The 20587-nt window shown below is 45.9% G+C and overlaps 4 protein-coding genes across 6 annotated transcripts in view; all 4 read right to left on the bottom strand.

The window, feature by feature from the left end:
• LOC101776743 (mitochondrial carnitine/acylcarnitine carrier-like protein) overlaps nt 1-2147 on the bottom strand; it is a 4926-nt gene extending 2779 nt beyond the window's left edge. For 2 of the 3 annotated variants that reach the window (XM_004983508.3, XM_004983509.3), the window contains exon 1: nt 1750-2147. In XM_004983508.3, the coding sequence (XP_004983565.1) occupies nt 1750-2108 (359 nt within the window). In that variant the 5' untranslated portion in view covers nt 2109-2147. The remainder of the gene's footprint in view (nt 1-1749) is intronic. The other variant, XM_004983511.3, reaches the window with a different exon arrangement.
• On the bottom strand, nt 1980-5550 carry LOC101777987 (mitochondrial carnitine/acylcarnitine carrier-like protein). Its single transcript, XM_004983512.3, has 3 exons — nt 5385-5550; nt 4106-4497; nt 1980-2847 (listed from the first exon to the last, which is right to left on the bottom strand). The coding sequence occupies exons 2-3, from the start codon at nt 4495-4497 to the stop codon at nt 2349-2351; spliced, it is 891 nt and encodes a 296-aa protein (XP_004983569.1). The 5' UTR covers nt 5385-5550; the 3' UTR covers nt 1980-2348.
• Nucleotides 5551-10221: 4671 nt separating this feature from the next.
• Nucleotides 10222-12257, bottom strand: LOC101775935 (60S ribosomal export protein NMD3). Its single transcript, XM_004983506.4, has one exon. It carries the CDS (start codon nt 12095-12097, stop codon nt 10520-10522), a length of 1578 nt encoding a protein of 525 aa, XP_004983563.1. The 5' UTR covers nt 12098-12257; the 3' UTR covers nt 10222-10519.
• A 605-nt stretch (nt 12258-12862) lies between these two features.
• LOC101775523 (armadillo repeat-containing protein 7) lies at nt 12863-16602 on the bottom strand. Its single transcript, XM_004983505.3, has 7 exons — nt 16399-16602; nt 16234-16270; nt 14248-14321; nt 14046-14139; nt 13873-13955; nt 13554-13746; nt 12863-13455 (listed from the first exon to the last, which is right to left on the bottom strand). The coding sequence occupies exons 1-6, from the start codon at nt 16468-16470 to the stop codon at nt 13576-13578; spliced, it is 531 nt and encodes a 176-aa protein (XP_004983562.1). The 5' UTR covers nt 16471-16602; the 3' UTR covers nt 12863-13455; nt 13554-13575.
• Between the last annotated feature and the right edge of the window lie 3985 nt (nt 16603-20587).

The raw sequence follows: 20587 nt of genomic DNA, 5'->3' as shown, positions 1-20587 counted from the left end.
GCGAGATCCGCCGCCGCCGCAGCGGAGGGCGCCACCCGCCGCGAGATCTCCGCCAAGGAGGAGGAGCTCCGGCAGCTCGTCGGCCGCAGCTACCGCGACCTGCTCGACTCCGCGGACTCCATCCTCCTCATCAAGCAGTCCTCCGACTCCATCTCCGACAACCTCTCCCGCATCTCCGGCTCCCTCTCGTCGCTCTCGCCGCCGCCGCTCCCGCGCGCGCCCGCCGCCGCCGCCGCCGCCCCTCCCGCCGCTGCCGTCTTTCCCTGGCCCCGCCGCCCCGGCGGGCGAGTTCGTGCCCGCCATGAAGCCTAAGGCGGAGGCCGCGAACGACGAGGCGGCCGCGGCGGTGGACCAGCTCCTCGAGGCGGCCAAGCTTGCCGACGCCGGTGACGCGTTCGGCGCCCGCGAGATATTGGCTCTGCGCCTTGCGCTCTCCCCAACCGGCGAGACCCCCGCGCCGGCGGTGGCGACGCCGTACGACGTGGTCCTCAAGCTCGGCGCGTACAAGGCCTTCTCTGAGGTCTCCCCCGTGCTCCAGTTCGCGCACCTGACGGGCGCATCCACGTGCTGGACTTCGACATCGGCATGGGCGAGCAGTGGGCGTCGCTGATGTAGGAGCTCATCGTGCGGTGAAGGCAGGGGCAAATGTGAGGGTAGAGGGAAATGGGATGGCAGGGGCAAATGTGTCAATAGCAGTCTCATTTATTGCAAATAAGCAACCCAAACCAAACACCTAGACTTATAAATAAGCAACTACAATAAGCAAATAAGCAACTTATAAATAAGCAAAGGTAAACCAAACAGGCCCTTTGTCCACTTCACTTTGCATTTACCTCTCGCAATAGCATCAGTGCCGGTCCACAGAAAACGTTTGCGCTTCCCGTCAAGTTCCTCAAGTACAGAAGCTGGCGCTCTCAAGGCTGTCAGATAATAGATCGCCTGCGAGGTGAGGACTGAAGAAACCAGTGTTGCTCTTCCGGCCGGAGCAATCAGAGGGACTTGTCCTTCAAGGGTTGGGAATCAACTCGCTTAATTCTGGTGAGTGATAATGGCAGTCCCAGGTATTTGATTGGAAAACTTGTTCTCACGGCCGGGAAATTAGCTAGGACAGCTGAGAGGTCTATGTCTCTGACATCTGATTGGTGCCACAGAGCTCTCCAAAAAGTCGTAGCAGGTTAGAGATGGTGTTGACATCAGCCGCCGATGGGTTTGTAAAAATGATAGACATTTTTGTGACCAAGGCGAAATGGAACAACAAGCTTGACTGCTGAGCTTTTTGTGAACGGGAATGGAGAGCACAGACCGCAGACACACTTTGCTGTATGCACTCACCATGTATGGGGTGGCTCGATGTTCCAACTGGCTTATGAACCTACGGTTTCGCACTCTTGTCGTAGGAACATCTACGAGGGTAGATAGACAAGTTTGCTCTGAATTCTGATAAGAGAAGACACAAGGGGAACATGTTGATGTTCAGGCATTGTAACCCTTTCGGCAACGAGTAGTGCCGCAGAGGGGAGGCGCGTCAGGTACAGATTGTTTTACGAGGTAAAGAAAAGAAAGGAACACTTGGGCTGATTCATGCTACTTTCTGATGAATCTGACGAACCGTAGTGGTTCAACCAGGTCGACGAATCCAAAATTAAGGAGAAGAGCAACACAGAGCAGGAGCAATGCCCATACACAATCAAATAAACAAGCTGACCAGACGACAAAAGCTAATCTGCAAGGGAACAAAACAACCCATACTTGTGCAAGGAGAGGTGCGGCAGCGGCGGAGGTCGGCAATGGAGGAGGAGCCCAGGGACGGGTGCCTCCTCCTCACCCAACGAACACGACTCGACTCCACCTACGTACGGCCCAGCGCTCCTCCACACCAACCTGAGCGGCAATGCGATACTAATAAATGCACGGCGCATATACCACTGCAAAAAAGAGAGAGAGAGAGAGAGCAAAATATGGCGGAAAAGAGGGAATAATATCCAGGCCAATAAGCCAAGGCCAAGAAAGGGAGACGACAACCTGCTGACGAGGGGGCCACTCGCCACCAGACGCCACAACCCAACAAAGCAAAGGCCACCAGTCCACCACCATCGCGCAACCACCATCACACTCACTCACTACACCCATCAACATCTTATGAAGCTTGCTTATTAAACAATCCCAACAGTCACCATTGCAGCCAAAAGTTCCCCCCTTTTCCACCCTAAAAAAATGCTTGCAATTGTACAATTTCTGGGTTGCACATGCAAGGCGTGCCTTTGCTCCATCCTGTGTTGCTATGGAAGATGTAGCAGTTCCAGCCGTGCCAGCAGAAGAAATGGCAGTGGCACTGGAGTAGCAGCCCATCAACCGAGAGCAGATCTCGTTATCTCGTACGCCACGAACGTAGCAGCATTGGCGGGGACGCTGCGTGCCATGGCCGGTCCGAACCCCTTGTACAGGCCCTTCACGCCATCAGCCGCCACGATCTTCCTCAGCGCGTCGAGGGACCCGGAGTACCTAGGGTTCTTGTAGTCGTCCACCTGGACCACGCTCTTCACCACGTCAGTTGGGTACACGGACAACCAGAAGGCGGCGCCAGCGAGGCCACCAGCCAGGATCTGGGAGCCCCTGCCGAGGTTAGAAGTATCCCGGCCACCCGCGAGGTACTGCTTGGTGGCTTCGTACACGCCAAACATCAAAGCGTTGCCGGGGACCTCGCGACCCATCGTCGGGACAAGGCCTTTGAAGAGACCCTTCGCACCGGCATCCCGCACCACGTGCTTCGCCACATCGATCGGGCCTTTGGGTAGAGCCACGCCGGAAGCGGCTGCTGCCTCGGCTAAGGAACTCTGGGCTTGCAACCTGCAAGAGGGGAGATAGCTCAGAAGCAGTAATGGAAAATTGAATGCACAAAAGATGGCTTGCACAGCCCTTGAATGTTATCCTAACCACCATCTGTTCTACATGAGTATGGCTTGTAGGAACTCATTTGCAAAACAGAAAAGCATAACTGCAGAAAGATATTGCAGACTCTGTTCTATCTGTTTGTATTTGACACAATAAGTTTTGCAGTCTAAGTTTATGGCATTTGGTAAAAAGCACTACAGCAGCCCAGGTCACGCAGGAAATCAACACTAAAAGACTTACATGGAAAATACTATAGCATTAATCTAGTGCAGTTAAGCATGATATGATGCAACTGAGATGAACTGAATCACTGGAATGCATGGCAAGCAGTATCTGACGGTACGGTTTCTAACGTCTGCCGAAAAGTGCATTCCCTAGAGAACGGATATCAGGCTTTATCGCATCGATTCCAATGGAACATTCAAGTGATGCAAATATGATGGACCGAGGAACACAGTCCCTTTTGAAAAGATTTCTCAACGAATGTAGGATGCACAACATGATTCGACAAGTAATTTGACCACAATTAAATTCTACATGATTTGCCTAGAACAACCTTTTCTGAAAAGATCAGGAGACATAAAATGCACAAGAGGTGACAGCAGCACAGCCCCTGAACGTAATTTGAAATTGGATCAACGTGCATTTTACATGAGTCTGACCAGACTTTATTTGCAAATAAGCACATAAATAATTTTAGTCTGTGTTGGCATTAGACACAAATAATTTAACTGAGAAACACTGGATTGAATGCAATTTAGTATGTGACATGCATGATGTCTAACATCTGCAGGAAAGTGCATTACATAGAAGGACAAATAATCATGTATTTTACATGAGTCTTCACAACTTTAATCACAAGGTGAATTGTGTGATCCAAGAAAACGATGACTAATTTTATTTGTTTGTGTTCAAACAAACACAAGGATATTTTTTCAGTTGTTTAAGCTGCATAAGAAATTCTCAATAGAATTGCTTAAATTCGTCGCTACAGGTCATAAGATGGAAGTGAGATGAACTATGAGGCACTGCGATGCATGACAATAAAGTATGAGACATGTATGATGTCTAACATCTTCAGGGAAGTGTATTTCATAGAAGTGCATCTCTCTTTACCACATGAATGTCATGTTAATATTTAAAAGGCCACCTATTGAACATCACCATTCAAGTGAACAATGGAGTGACGAAAATTTGGACTAGCTCCACTGACCTGCACTTGATCAGTTCTGTTGGACACGCCAAGAAGGAGACTGCAAGTCCAGCACCAGCTCCTGCGATAACCTGCTGCTTCACCGTCAGGGCCACACCGGGTTCTTCCCTGAGGAGAGCCTCCATCTGCCCCCTCACACTGAACAAGAGAGCATTGAAGGCAGCAACGGTGGCTAGAGGTGCCCCCATTCCCTTGTACAAGCCCCTGGGCCCTTCAGCTGCAATCGTCTGCTTAACAGCATCGATGGCGCCTGCATACTTGGGGAGCTGGCCAGGAGCAGGGGTGGGCTGGCTCTGGAGCTTCACCTTGATGGTGTCGAAGGGGTGCCCAACAATCAGGTTGGCAGCCCCTCCTACAGTCCCGGCTGTCAAGTCCTTCACAACTTCCCCCATCTGCTAAATGCAACAAAAATCAGTTCAATGTAATTCAATTTGCCAGGAATTATGAGGGGAAAAAATATAAATGACTTGATGCAAGTAAATATTCATGGCAGGATTTTGCATCAAGCACCGGGTTGTCTGGATGGAAACTAAGAATGAGCTGAGCCGAGCCGAGCTGATAAGCAAAATAACAACCAACGTACCAAGGAATTCTACACTGGCATATTGAACCTTAAAACAAGTCAGCTTGGCTTTTCAAAGGAACAGACAGACAAACAAAACAGGTCAGCTGGTTCAAAGTTCAGAAATTTACAGTGTGGCAGTCACCAATAGAGATGTCAAAGAAAATTACACTGTGGCATGAATGATCGATACTTTTTACAGAAGTGGGGTATGTAAGCAACCCTTCCTGCAGAAGTTGAAAAGCGTTTCACGGCGAACCATCAGAATCCTCAGGCACATGAGGAGGCCGTCTGCATCAGGATTGAGGGGCTCCCTAATCCTCCTACAGCCTGTTGGGCGCAACGTTGCCCTGGCATCTCGCGTAGCCACTCGGCAGGCCTTGACCGAAACCTGACGAACACACCGAATTTGATCGTTTGGAGTACCTGCGATACGGTCGCCGCGGACCACAGGCGCCCTCGATGTCATCGCGGCGAACAGAAACAGTAAGCAGGGCCGCGCGCGCGCGAGCGCACACGCACACGACACGACAACTAACTAGAGATGAGATGAGATGAAATGATTCGGGCAGTCAGATCGTTGCAGGCTAAGGCGCCCGCGCGCGCAGGGCGGGGAACGATACGAGGAGGAGACGGCACCCAGGCGATCCGACGAGCAATGCGGCGAGAGGGGTGAGACGCGGGGCGGGCGGGTGGAGGAGGAGCGGAGCGGCTCACCTTGGGGTGGGGGGCGGGTGCCGGGGGTGGAGGTGGATGTGGGCGCCGGCGCCGCCGCCGCCGCCGCCGCCTGCCTGGGTTGGTCCGATCCGATTCGATGCGAATCGCGGGCGGGGGCGTCTGCCAGGCCAAGACAAGCCAAAGCCCGAGAGGAAGTTCTTCAAATCACAGTTTAGCTTCCCCCTACAAGTAGGCAAACACCGAGAGCACATTCACGTTGGCTTGTAAATAGTTGAGAGAAATATCGCAAAGGCCTTGTTTAGTTGGCAAATTGTGAGATGAAAAATTACTGTACCAGCACTGTAGCACATTGTAGCGTTTCGTTTGTATTTGTGAATTATTATCCAAATATTGACTAATTAGGCTCAAAAGATTCGTCTCGCAAAGTACAACAAAACTGTGCAATTAGTTTTTAATTTCGTCTACACATGCATGTAACGCAAGTTTGATGTGATGGGGAATCTTCTTTTTGCATAGTGTCAAAGTTGGGAGTTGGGAGGTAATTAAACATGGCCAAAGTTGAGAAAATGAAGATAAAATCACAATTACACTTCAAAGCAGAGGTATGAACACAACTAACCAAAAAAAAGCTTGAGAGGAAGTTCTTGGAAAAAAAACCCGAGAGGACACGTGTGGTTGGTTGACGCCTTTACGGGTCTGTTCCGTTAGGTTCACACTCCACAGCATTTTCAAGCCGTGAGCCGGTGTACATAGGCAAGCAGCAGCTGCAGAGATTTATCCAAATCGGGCAGTACAATAACAACTGATCTATTGGATTGGAATAACAACTGATCTATTTGGATTGGAATATCAGCACGCGTCACACAACACCATTACACAAACCCAACCCCAACTCAGATTGGAATAGCAATATGTACCATCCAACACATCGTACCACTCAACTTAACTCGAGAAGCAACACTGGACAGTTAAAGTGGAACGTCAAACGCGAGCCGCACGAAAGCCATCGCTAGCTCCACTCATCTTAAAAGCTCCGCCAAAGAACGGCCTCAGCAAACTCCGATGGCTGGCAACGATATCACCGTGCTAACAAAAAGCCGCCACCGCAACACACACCACCACCAGCTCTCTTTTTTCCTTTTCTTTTTTTTCTTTTTTAAGAGGAAACTAGAACACCTCGAATTCAATTCAGCATCCAACATGCATGCGCGTGAGATTTCAAAACGACGTCTTTGAGAAAGGACATGTGTGCCGTAGGCGGTCGTCCAACCAGATAGTCTGAATTTACACCTTGAAAGCACACGACATGGGGGCAACGGGCAACTCGATGGACGCTTCCGACGACACCTCTCACCTCGCCGCGATGCGACCAATCCAACTCGCGTACCGAACGGGCAGGTCTCTCCGCGATGCATGCAGCGTTCGACCGGTCCCAGTCCAAAGCATCAAAGCAGCCAATCCGGCGGCCGAGAGGGGTGGGGCTCGCTCCAACGGGGGGTTGGTGAGTGGATGCGGACGGGAACCTGGGCTGTGTCCATCCACTTCCAGGCACCACATGCTCTCACGTCCGTCTCACTCGCCACTCTACCCGGTGCCGGCCGGACTGCCACGGGTGAACGAAGCCAACTCGTCCTCTGCTTTGGTTACTGACCACCAGAGTTTCCCCGTCGTACTAGTACACGTGAGCGGATCGGATGAGATCGCACATGGAGAAACAGGCAAAAATTGGCCATGCCGCCAACCAATATGGCAGTATTTTATTGCAGATTTGCAGTAATCAGTGCCCGATCTGGACATCTGGTTGGACAAGTCCCAGCAGGCATCTGATTTGCCACCTCCTCTCTCACCTCTGCCCGTAGGAGTGATCCATCTGCATGATGATGGTAAATTGATAAATCCCTCACCAAATGGCGGGGTTTGGTGTAATGGCGTTTCCTTTGTTCGCAGTGCGTGCCACACGGCACAGCACTACGCATGTCCCGACCAATTGCTGCGAAAGTATGGTGCAGGATCACCAATCTCAAAGTCTTGGCACGACATCGAAGCGAGACGATTTAGTATACACCCCGCTAAAGTTTAGCACCTATCATATCGGATATTTGGATGCTAATTAGGAGTATTAAATATAGGTTAATTACAAACTAATTGCACAGATGAAGTCTAATTCGCGAGATGAATCTATTAAGCCTAATTAGTTCATGATTTGACAATATGTTACTACAGTAACCATTTGTTAATGATGAATTAATTAGACTTAATAGATTCGTCTCGCAGATTAGCACAGGGTTCTGCAATTAGTTTTATAATTAACTTATATTTAATCCTCCTAATTAGCATCCGACATTCGATGTGATACTGCTAAATTTTAATACATACTATCCAAACACCACCTCTCGTTATTAATAAGCTCCCGCGTTTTCAGTGCCGTACTGCTACTCCCAACTAACCTCACCGATCAGCATGCGCCAAAATGCCGGCCAGTCATCCCTTGCGGCAGAAAGATACGGTTACGATTGTATAAGCGTGGCAACACGCCAGACTGCATCCACTGACCGAAACCAAACTCCATGTCACATCACCTTTCTAGTTTACGAGTCGAGACTGTTTGGATGCGGGACGCTGAAGTTTAGCACATGTCACATCGAATTTTTGGATGCTAATTAGAAGTATTAAACATAGTCTAATTACAAAACTAATTGCATAGATGGAGTCTAATTCGCGAGACGAATCTATTAAACCGAATTAATCCATATTTTGACAATGTGGTACTACAGTAATCATTGTCTAATAGTGGATTAATTAGGCTTAATAGATTCGTCTCACGAATTAGCTTATATTTAGTCCTCCTAATTAGCATCCGAATATTCGACGTGACACTGCTAAACTTGAGCACCTGGCATCCAAACGCCCCGAAAGCATCAGCTGGGACCTAATGATGATGCACGCTTCATATTACACAGAATAATCAAGCCATACCATAACAAATAATGACGGTGCACACCAAGTCATCCATCCACCACCGCAACACAACCACCAGACACGGGGGAAATTATATGTCCTCCGTATGAGTTAAGCGTGCACAGCTCAATGCTACGTGCAGCAGCTTTTTACCCTGCAAATCGTTCGACATGTTCGGACGACAGCCAAGTTCTGGTAACTTGCAATACCAGAGTGAAACAGAGGTGAGGCATGCCTTACAAATCTACCGTTGTTTTAATATAGAACTAAAATTTTAGTTTCATCTGGTCTCGTTTAGATTCTATAGGATAACACCTTCATCGACATTCACAATCTCTTTGTACTACTGATCCTAAATATCGATGTGTAGCAGCACCAATGCTGCACCTCATACACCCAATTTCAGTTCTACTGCATTTGAATTCTAGAATCCACCGCCACAATCGCCATAGACATGCTAAAGTTTTTTGACAGTGCATCATAGATGAAGATACTGGGAGGGGAAAAAAAATAGAGAGCGCATCATTCATTCAAAACTGAACGGTATTGTCTAAGCGAATGGGCGATCGCCGTTGCAGTCATGGGAGGACCCTCCTCATTGCTATCTCAGTCGAGTGGAACCAATCAAGTTTGACCCCCGCCTTGTGAGCTTCCAAACTCATCTAAGCAGCATTTTCCAATCTGACCCAGAAAAGATTAGGGCCGGTAGTTTACACAGGTGTTGAACCCAATACCTGGCTACCAAACAACCCTAAAGATGAACTGTCTGACATGGAAGGCCAACTGACTCTTCACAGGCACAGCTTAGTAAATTACAAAACTTTTCATTTGGATACTCTGAAAGAGCAAGATGTAAAGCTAGGAAAACAGGTACTCCCTCTGTCCACAAATATAAAGCTTTTATAGGTTTCTCAGAAGTCAAACTTATTAAACTTTAGCTATCAATAACAAGAAATTCATAAAGATTACTCCCTCCATCTATATGTTTATAAGGCATGGTATGAATTGGCACAGTCTTCCAAATAACACTCTGACCATTCATTTATCTTATATTATATTTTTTATGGTTATAAACTTATAATCATTGTAAAGTATATATTTGATTACGAATCCAACTATATAAAATTTAAATTATGAAAATAAAAAAATAGTAGTTAAATTATTGGTCAAAGATTACAAAGTTTGAATCTTGATATGCGTGTGCGCCTTATAAAAAAACGGAGGGAGTACTACTGTAGAAATGATGTTACTAGATTCATCATGAAACCAACTATCATAATATGTAATTGTTTCTATTTGAAATAATTTATTTTTATAGATATTATTGGTCAAAATAGTATATTGAAGACAGCGTCAATATCCTAAAATGCTTATATTTGTGGACGGAGGGAGCAGTCAACAGCTAGTAAACTACACACTAATTTTATGATCAGCTAGAGAATGACCTATGGATAAAAAAAACATACAGTATATACACAATAACAGATAGAAATTACTAGAGACCCAAACCACCCCAACCCAGAAGCAGGATAATGGTTGAAACCTATATTGAAGGTCATGCGTGATCCCAAAAAATTGTGAATTTGAAAATATAGTAGCAATGGAGTGGGTCAGTGTCACGAGCAAACAGCATATCACAAAATCACCACAGAACAATTTAACTTAACATGAATGTCAGTTGAAACAATATTGATCCTGACAGCGGAAGTTGAAATGAAACTTATAGCAGTAAAGAAAAAAGAACATAATATACAAAAGAACCAGTTCAGAGTTCAGACCTACAGTCAGCAGTTCAGCTATAGTATGATAAAAAGATAAAGGAGCAACAAGCAGCAGAAATGATAACGCAATTATTAAGACACAATCATTGCACTCAGAAACAGGATAATGGCTCAAACTTGAGACAGCATTGAGAAAATATGGTAAAACTCAAAGCATTAGAACTTATAAAACACTGTGACAGGTGGCAATATGAAAAGGGAAAAACAGATTGTTATGCCCCCAATACAGGATAAGGGTTGAAACAATGTCGATTTGAATGGACAACGGAATTCAAAACTTAACTTAAGGAACACCGCCACATTTTAACTTATATCAGTAACAGGGAAAATAAAATATATGATAACTGACAGATGCGACTCAGGCATATGCATATGACCTGCAGTGAGCGCCAAGCCTTCCCAGTGAGCAATGAAGAAACAAAGTAGCAATATTGATCATTCCACCATCCCAGATTGAGCGATGCCTGCTACAGCTTCATCCCCTTCATCCTCCTCATCATCGCCAAGGGTAAGGTCCTCAATCAGCTCCTCAATTGGCACTGTAGGGACATCATCACCAACAGTTGATGCCATCTCTGACCTATAGTCCTCATTCTTGTACAGATTTATCGTAAACCTTAACTCTGGGTCCTGCTCCAAATCCTTGAGGAAAGACTCATACTCATCTAGCCTCTTCTCTTCCTCGCCCTTGGCCTTGTTCGCAGCATCTTCCTCCACTGGCAACCTCTTCAGCTTCCATCTCCGTGTGCGTGGCCTCTTCTCATAGCTCTTCTTGACAAGAACCACCTCCGGTAAGCTGTACCGTGTCATAGCCGTGTCCATGTCATCATCATTCAGGTTCGCGCCATAGAGATCATACCCAAGGGCATGATCACCAGGATTCAGCAGATGGCCAAGATGCGTCCTAACTGTAAAGATGGTGTCGTTCTTCCCAAAATCCGACACCCGGGCAACCTGTGCATAAGCCAATTGGTACCGAGACCCATCAATGGAAATTTCCGGCGATTCTTGCTCAATGTCCAGCACAATGTACTCCACGAGCTGCTTGCTAGTCAGAGCTGCTTTAAAGTTGTACACCCTGTACTTTTTCTCCTCCAGGTGGTGAACACGCAGCGTGAGGGGATCAAGAAGAGCAATGGCATTTGTGACCTTAACACAGAGGACGAGCGGGCCAAGACCTCCCATGTCCCGGGAGGCCTTTGGGCTGAGCGCGATGAGGTCCTCGCGGCAGATGGGGCATATCTCGACCGAAAATGTGTACTTGTAGTTGTAGACGCTGCTCTTGGTGTCGTGCGAGACGAGCTGCTTGGCTGTCTGAGTTTGGATAGGAGCGACGGTGGCGAGGAAGTCGACCAGGCGAGCGGCATGGGAGCGCGAGCCGAAGAAGAAGTCGAGGCCGCCGGGAGCGGCGGCGACGCGGATCGCAAGGGAAGCCTGGCCGTGCTTGAGGAGGAGCTGCTCGAGGTAGAGGAAGGTGCGGCGGTGGGGCACGTGCTGGCGGAGCTGGACAACGGCGACCCACTGGTCGGGGTTGGCCTGCGCGCGGGAGCAGGAGTCGCAGAGTCGGTCGTGGACGACGAACTCGACGGGGTGCGTCTGCTCGAGGACGACGCCGTGGAGCACCTCGCGGCGGAGGCGGAGCTTGAGGCGGAGGCGCTTGGAGTGGGGCTCGGAGAAGACGAACTCGGCGCCGGAGAGGGAGACGCGGAGCCGGGCCAGCGGTCGGTTGATGCGGCGCAGCAGGATCTGCATCAGCTCGGGGGATTCCGGGGTCGCGCGCAGCCAGGAGCGCGGCGGCTGGAGGTAGGAGCAGCAGTCGGGGCAGTAGACCACGGCGGCGTGGCGCGGGACGCCCTCGGTGATGTCGATGCGCCCGCGGAGGCAGCGCGCGCACATGTTGGCCGGGTTCGGCTGCATCGCCACGCCGCACATGCAGCAGAGGACCGTGCCCGCGGTCGCCGCCGGGACGAACATCCCGGCGCCCCCCGCCGGCGCGGCTGATCCGGGCATCATCCTGGTCGGATTCTTCGATTGAATCGCAAGGCGGGTTTGAGTGATTGGATGGAGTGGTGGAGAATTTTGCTAGGGTTTTGTAGTTGCGGCTGGGGAGAGGAGGGGAAGGGAAGGGGAGAAAAGGCGGCGGCGGGGAGGCGGCGGCGGTGGTGACGAATGCGATTACGAGTCCACGGCCGCCTGGGCTTCCGGGTTAAGAAGTGCTGCCGACTTGCTGAGGCCTCTGGATGTAATGGGCTTTTGGGCCTTTATAGTTTTCTGGGCTGTGAAATCAAGGAATCGATTGTGAAGTTTCGGTAGAAGGGGGAAAATGTTGCAGTCATCTTGCCAGTTCATCTTCTTTTTTGATAGAATCAACTCGTGTAACACTTCAATTCTGATGCCACCAGATAAAAAAAGGGACAAAATTCGATGCTACCAGGGCTCTCTCATTCAGCAAGTTAATACGTACTGAACATACGTTAAGTATAGCATGGGCTGATTTTCTGTAAAGAACACAAGAAAAAACCATTTTACATAGCTCATATGTAAAGCTGTGAGGAAAGAAAGAAAACTTCCTCAGTACGGGTCTGTTAGCTGTATCTGATTCTCTATGAAAGCTGATTCTCTATGAAAGCTGATTCTCTAAGAGAGGTAATAATATGGCTAAAAATGATTCTCTTTGATTCTCTAGCATAAACTTCTCTGAGAGAGGTAATTATGTGGCTAAAAGTGATTTTCTTTGATTCTCTCGCATAAACTCTTAGGATCAGGATGGAGAATCACTTCACAAAATTAGTCATTCCAGAGAATCACTTCATATAATCAGCAGAGATTCACTCTTCTCTAGAAACTCCTCTCTAGAAAAGTGTTCAGCAGAGCTCCCTACAACTGCATACAAGATCACTATGTCACATCAATCCTATGCAATCTTTAAATTACAGGTTCTGTCAGAGGAAAAATGAACTCATGACGCTACATTGCAGTGTCTTTGCATTGCAGGTTCCGCCAGACATCGGAAAAACAACAATGAATTCATGACGCTACATTGCTGTCAGTAACAATTCATTCACTAGCAATTTCCGGAGCCGGCGACAAGACAGTTGGTAATCACTTGAACAGATAATTGAACCATGACAAAGTATCTTCTAAATTGAAAACCAGGGCAATGTTCTTGCTGAAGAGCAAGAATTCTTTGTTAAGCCAGGCCTTATGGGCATTGTTCTCTCATCAAGTCACAAGCTAGGGTCTTGAATAAGCATCGGAAGAATGCAGAGCAGGCTTTCAATTCTGAGCTTGAAAGTCTCCTTCAATTTTGTTCCCTCTTTCATAATGCACATTTCTATTTACATCACATTACGGCACCTTTATATAGCACCCTGTCCACAAAATGAAATCAGGTGAATTTATAGATTCAATACCTCAAAAGAGAGCAGCTAAAACAGTACAAGCAGAGGATATGATGTAAGCTTTATACCTTCTAATATTCTCAGCAAAGGTCATGAATCAACATGCTTCTCCAGGAAAGCATTAGCCATGTTGCTGAAGCTGGTGTTAATAGCTCCAACTGCAGCATACTCTCTTATAATCCTAACTACATCAGGTTTCAGGATCTCTTTCTTAGTGGACGGGTTGCACAGATAATACAAAGCCCCAAGTGCATAAGTCACCTGTATGTAACCATAAGAGGAGAATTGCAGACATCAGCAAAACGTACTGTGAAAAGCACAGAATCATCAGAAATAAAGCCAGCCCAAAAAACAAAACGTCATTTTGTTAGCTTCAGATCTACTTACAGTATTTCGCACCGGGCTTGATAAGCATTGTATAACCAATGGGATTCCACCGCACTGAACAATGACTGAAGCATTTGCAGGATCTGCATGTACATGGATGGAAACACAAAATGTAAGTGCTTACTTAATTCCCATTAAATAAGAAATAGAGTCCAAGGTATTGTGTTGCTCACCAACACATGAGTTACATATTCCACCAATGCCAAACTCGACAAGCCTTTCATTTGGCTCTGTAATGCAGTCCAAGAACAACTCAAGAACATTCAGCTGAGAAAATAAAAACAGAGTTATTAAACGGTAAAGCTAACTGAAGATTGTCATTAAAGAAAATTTGCTGCAAGTGTTTCAAAAGAAAGGTTTAGGATAATCAACAACCTGACGCATAAAGGCATAGTTAAAAGGGTCATACGCAAAATTTGCCAAGTTTGCAGCTATCTTCTCTTTAGACTCTGAAACAAGACGGATGAACTAAGTGAGAGTACAATTTATAAAAGCATGTAATTTATAAAGTGCAATAAAAAGAACACATCACTCCATAAGCTTCTCCTTTACAAATTGACCCATGTCTAGTTGTTCTTTGTTGTGTTAATTGGAACCTCTGTTTCAGTTGTATCTGCTTTTCCTTCAAATAAATTTCTCACCAAATCTTTTGCACCCTTTTCAAAAAAAATTGACCCATATTTATCAAAAGTCTGAATATTTATGTGTAGGGTCTATCGGAAGTCTAAATATAGTATCCAGAAAGTATATGTATAGCCTACGCAAGGACCAGATTTTCTCCCTGTTGTTTTGATTAGGGTGTTTGGATACGAGGTGCTAAACTTTAGCATGGTAGTAAGTAAGGATCGAAAAGGAAATGTCCGACACAGTGGAAAATGAATAAAAGCATATCGTTCGATGTTTTGGTTCTATTCCCTTTGACGATTGAAAAGTCAGTCTAAAAAGAATCCTGGGCACTAGAGGATAACTTCTTACTAAACGACTTAGTCTCAAGCTGGATCATCAAGAATTTCTTAACCTTGGATTGGTTGAGAGCTTAGTGGGAGGGCGCTAAGCTGGGAAAAGAAGATATAGTCAGTTGTAACTTATTCTGGTAACATTTCTGGGAAATCCAGAGAGAGCTATTCTAGATAGAGGGCTCCGGGGCACGAGTTGTAAAGAACTAGTTCTGGTAGTTCAGCTCACCCGAGGCAACTAAACTAAATAGGTCTAGCTGGGGTCTCTATCTTCAGGTTCAGGACGCATAGACGGAGCGAGTCTGCTTCGGTAGCGTGAGATGGCATAAGGAGATTGAGTCTCACTCTTTTTTTTCAAAAATAGACCACGAACCCCTGTCCCTGCCAAGTAGAAAGCTAGTAAGCAAGTACTGAACTTCAATCCAGCATTCCCACTTTCGCTAATTGCATTCATCAACAGGATGCTTCTTTAGCTTCATGGGTTAGAAAATGGGAAGTTATCCACCTATCGATGGTTAGAACCAGCTGAAGCCGATTGAAGCGTTCTTGATACATTATTGCACATCTCAAGCACAATAACTTATCTAATTACAACGTATTAACCGCTAATGCACCTTTCCTATTTTTGCATTTCATTCTCTATTTGGCCCGCCTCATGAAAAATGCAGGGTCACATCGGATGTTCGGATGCTAATTAGAAGGACTAAACATGAGTTAATTACAAAACTAATTGCATAGATGGAGTCTAATTTGCGAGACGAATCTATTAAGGCTAATTAATCCATCATTAGCAAATAGTTACTGTACCACCACATTGTCAAATCATGGACTAATTAGGCTTAATAGATTCGTCTCGTGAATTAGACTCTATCTGTGCAATTAGTTTTGTAATTAGACTATGTTTAATACTCCTAATTAGTATCCAAACATCCGATGTGACAGGTGCTAAAGTTTAGTACGGTGTTCCCAAACACCCCCTAAATCTTTGTGCTGCATATTTTCATTTTACCCTCTAGATCTTTACAAATGTTGCATATCTTCCTTAGGCCCTCTAGATCTTCAATGCAGGTGCAATATGCTATTCTAACTCTCTAACATATTCAAAATTAAAATGTAATTCATTAGTAGATACTTCTCCATGAACCAATCCATGTAGTGGATTCCATTCCAACGAAACAATCAAACAGTAGCAACAAAGCATCAAATTTTACACGATGGTGTTTAGGCTATAGTAAAAACAAGTTAAGGTTCTGATCAAGCAAATTACCAGTACAATTCAGACTAAAACCAGTTACTCTCAAGACTGCTCCCTATACTGACACTCAAGCTGCTAGAGAATTACACGGAAAATGAGCTGCACGGCAGCGTGTGAAAGAAAAGAACTAAGTAAAAACCAGCCACAAACCTTCATCCGTGGCGTTCTGGAACTGGGTCACAAGATCCTGGACACGCGCAATCAAACGGAACGGATTAATAAACGCGAGACGGATTTGCAGGATGGATTCCAGCAAGAGGACTCGCCAGCCCCGATTCCTGGGGAATAAAAGAAGGGAGGGGGGACGGGACCGACCTGAAGGTACTGGTTTCGCGGGGTGCCAGAGCGGCCGGTGCGCTCAACCTGGCGCTGCGCGTTCGTGAACATAGATCCCCTCCAGCCAGAACCCGGCGATTGCCCCCTCGAGGCCGCGGCGGCTTCCTTCTCCTGGGTTGCCGGCGAACCACGAGGTAACGAGGAGACCGGCGGCGCAGTCGAAGAACTCGTCGGACTCTTTTGTGTGGGCCTCACTTTGGTACGTCTGGGCTTTCTCACCTATTCTCTTTATGGGCCTCAGTGTCATGGGCCTCAATTGAACAGCATGTATGCACCACAGCACAAGTTACAATCTTGGTCCTCTCATCCATCTACAATACAAGAATGAAAGAAACACGTGTTCTTAGATACCATTGAACCAGGATGTCCTGCTCAGTGCAATTTTATTGAAATAAGATGTTCTGTAATAGATATAGCTGTTGGATTGTTTGTTCAATTCAACTCCCACAAGACTATCAACCAGGAGCATCCAAAGCCAAATAGTAAATATCAACCAAGTCAAGCATCTTCCACAAGACTATCTAGAACTATGGTCCAATAAGATGAGTTCGAATTTCTACACTATAGACATGGTAGGGTTTCCTTACCTTGGAGAGCAGGGGAGGCAGCGGACGGGAGGGGCGGCGACGGGCGTCGGGCGAGATCCAGCCGGAAGAGATGGGTGACCGGGTGAGGGGAGGCGGGCGGATGGGAGTGGAGGCGGCGGAGAGCAGGGAAGGCAGACGGGAGGGGTAGCGACGGGCGTCGAGCGAGGTCCAGCCGGAAGAGATGGATGAATGTGAGGGGGGGCGGCGGATGGGAGTGGAGGCGGGCGGAGGGTAGGGGAGGCGGCGGATGGCAGGGACGGCGGCGGATGCGCCTGGCGGCGGGGGCGGAGTGACGGGGGTGGGAGGGGAGAGGATACGGCGCGAGCGGTGAGCACGCGCGTAACGCACGGGGTCTACTCGGCGTGGTCCGTTGGTTTTGGAGAAACTCAGTGAACCCGCATCTCGCTCGACTCGTAGGTCGAACCCAACCCACGTACCTTTTGAACCAACACACATCGATCCGGTAACAAACACATGCTCAGTCAAACACATGCTCAGTGACTCTCGGGGCTCCGCAAGCGGAAATCCTATCCATCTTTGGAAGATTTTTTCCATCTTACCTTCCGATGTTTGTTGGTGCAGATTCCCTCCGCTGTCCAATCTCCCAACTCAGATGCATAGACTTTTTTCTTTTTCGTTCGTTTGATTTTCCCGTTCCGTTCCGATCTGAACCTCACCTTCCTTCACTCGGGGCTTCGAAGAGGCAACGACGCGGTTCGCTGCTGCCGGCTCGCTCCCCACGCCGCCTCCCTACCCCTCGCCAAGTCCTTCAATCCCCACATCACGATCCCCTACGGCCTGCTTGTCCTTGGTGGCGGCATCGCCGGCTACCTCAAGCAGGGGAGCACCGCCTCGCTAGCCGCAGGGGTCGGATTCGGCGGAGCGCTCCTCCTCGCCGGCGCGCTCAGTGCCTGGGCCTTCATGCGCGGCGGGGGTGGCGCCGGCGCCGTCTTCGCTACTGTCCTCCAGATCGGTCCGTTTCTTGTTGTTGCCGCTCTTCTCCCTCCCCTTCCCCTCCTGTCTCGCTTGCTTGACCTCTCCGCCATGGCGTACTCAGTACTACTCATGAATCATTATTGTTTGGTTGATTGGTGGAGCAAACAAAGCAAACAGTTTCGAAAATCCTGACTTACGCATAGATTGTAGTAATTTGTACTGTGTAAGGAAATCCACTGTGACAGTGACATTAGGTTTGAAGCTGAATGCAGAAGGATTTGTACTCTGTGTGAGGAAATCGGCTGTTGGCTGTTGCAGTGACATTATATTTGACGTTGAATGCATATGATGGGATGTTCACAATGCATTTCTCCCCCGAATATACCAGTTTTCCAGCTCCTAAACTAATTGACTGTGTAGAGACAGGTAGCTTTAGAGTTCAAAATGCTAATATCTGAATGCAAGCATGCTATTATCATCCCTATTTCCAGTGAATTAAAAACTCTTGCGGAGTTGATTACCACTCCGGTAATGTGTTATGCTAGTTCCATATTGCTGCTTCGCTAGTGTATGCTCTACCTTATTGCACGTGTTTTACATGGATTTGTATGATATGTTATGTCTGTTTCCATGTTTTGATCAGTAACATTGATCGTAGCGGCTGGTCTTTTGTGATTTTCTATTTAGAATGTATCAAGCTTCTCTGCTGTCTGAGACTTAGTATGCATCAGATAGTATCTTCTAACCTTGTTCTTGTTTGTGCTGTGGTATTGACTGTTGTCATGGGAATAAGATATTTCAAAACAAGAAAGATAATGCCTGGTGGAATTATTGCTGCTATTAGGTTTGTTTGAATTTCTCTCTCATATGGGCATATGTTTATTGCTGCTATTATATGTATTCTAATTTCCACATTGTACATGATTTGGGCCTACATGTTATGTCAATAAGTAAATTTGGTTTCTCTATATGGTGCATAAAAATATTTGGTTCGTTGAAGCTAAACTTATGTAACCCATTACATAATAAGGCTTAGCCTCAGTGAAAAAAATATGGCTTCAGTTCTGCAGTTTAGCGCTAGTGTTTATTTGAGTGCACTGCAACTTGGTGGTTCACATAAATCTAAAGAAACAATGGAGCCAAGCAGTTTCACAGCTTAAGGAAAGCATTGCTACAATCAAATCATGTGGAAAAACATGGAAAGGGACAGAGGAAGCGAATTTTCTTCCAAGGTTGAATGGTTCTGCACATAATGCTCTGCAGTTGCTCAAATCACTGCAGTTTCGGCTTGATCTTCTAGCATAGTAGCTTCCCACTTTTGAAGAAGTGCAGTCTGGCCAAGCAACCTTAGAGTCATGAGATGAACAATACAAGAAGTAAGATAGTCTTGGAATCTTCCATGTTGCTTTTTTCATATTGACCATCATTTCTTAATGTACAACAACATTCTCATATTTTTATACTATAATCAACAATTTTTTAAACAAAGATCAACATATTTTTACGTAAACCAGCATTTCCACTCAACTTGTTTTGGACTCATCATCAACATTTCTTGATAATTGTCAACATTTTTTACATACCCAAACCTTTTTTAACTTATTTCTGGTACACTCATCAACATTTTTCTTGATATTCCACTAACATTTTTTCACGTATACAACCTTTTGTTCCCTTTAACTTATTCTACACTCATATCAACATTTCTTGATATTTGCCAACAATATTTTCTACATAAATCAACATTTATTGATGTTTCTACAACATTTCTATACAGTAACCAACATTTTCTTGAGAATGAGTCAACAATTTTTAACACGCACCAATTTTTGTTCTTTAATGTAATTTGAAAATTCACCAGCATTTTCTTGACATTGACCAATATCTTTTTCACATACATAACTTTTTTTCTTTAACTTGTACTGCTTTACTCACCAACATATTTTAATATTGACTAACAATTCTTTGACACTCATCAACATTTTGTTTTCCTTTTTTCTATTTTTTACTGCTATTTTCATATTACTTAAGACACAATCTAGTAATTGTGTTCAGATATTATTTTCAGGAGCTATTAAGCAACAATTTCCTTTTCCATAATGATCTCAAAGCCACATTTGCACAAAATATTCTTGGAGTTAAGCTTGAGAATGCTGATCATATAAGAGATACCCTTTTCTTTAATGTGCACTTATTTACCTCAAATATTTGCCTTTGCTACTCACATTAATTCTTCCCTGAAATATTAGTGCGCTGGTCAGTTCCTGCCTGTAGGTACTTTGTTCATCTTTGCTATGCACAGAAGTCGATGTTTTGGTTCAACATTTTGTAGTGGTTCAATGTAACATTCTATACATCAGTTTAATCATTTCCAATTATAAGTTTAATATATTTCAACAATTCCACTCTTTGGTCCCAACATTTTATACTTCCAGTTTCAACATTTCCAATGATATGGTTCAACATTTAGTATTTCAATGCAACATTTTAAAATTCAGTTTAAATAGTTCAGAAACCAACATTTGATACTCAACTTCTACATTTCCATTATATTCTCTAACATTTTATATTTCCAGTTTCAACAATTCCGAAATGGTATTGAATATTTGCCTTTTGTTGCTCATATTAATTATTCCCTGGAATAT

This window comes from Setaria italica, chromosome IX, assembly GCF_000263155.2.
Source record: "Setaria italica strain Yugu1 chromosome IX, Setaria_italica_v2.0, whole genome shotgun sequence".
NCBI classification, from domain to species: Eukaryota; Viridiplantae; Streptophyta; class Magnoliopsida; order Poales; family Poaceae; genus Setaria; species Setaria italica.
The sequence above is the reverse complement of the archived record's forward strand: the minus strand, read 5'-3'. Positions and strand labels throughout refer to the sequence as shown.

Bases quoted from the DNA above. Each gene is read 5' to 3' on its own strand.
- LOC101777987 (XM_004983512.3), bottom strand. From the start codon at position 4,497: ATGGGGGAAGTTGTGAAGGACTTGACAGCCGGGACTGTAGGAGGGGCT. The intron at 2,848-4,105 runs GTCAGTGGAGCT...CCCCTCTTGCAG, and splicing joins ACAGAACTGATCAAGTGCAG to GTTGCAAGCCCAGAGTTCCT.
- LOC101775523 (XM_004983505.3), bottom strand. From the start codon at position 16,470: ATGTTCACGAACGCGCAGCGCCAGGTTGAGCGCACCGGCCGCTCTGGC. The intron at 14,322-16,233 runs GTTTGTGGCTGG...GTCTTGTTTCAG, and splicing joins CCAGAACGCCACGGATGAAG to AGTCTAAAGAGAAGATAGCT. The intron at 13,956-14,045 runs GTGAGCAACACA...ATGTACATGCAG, and splicing joins AATATGTAACTCATGTGTTG to ATCCTGCAAATGCTTCAGTC.
- LOC101775935 (XM_004983506.4), bottom strand. From the start codon at position 12,097: ATGATGCCCGGATCAGCCGCGCCGGCGGGGGGCGCCGGGATGTTCGTC.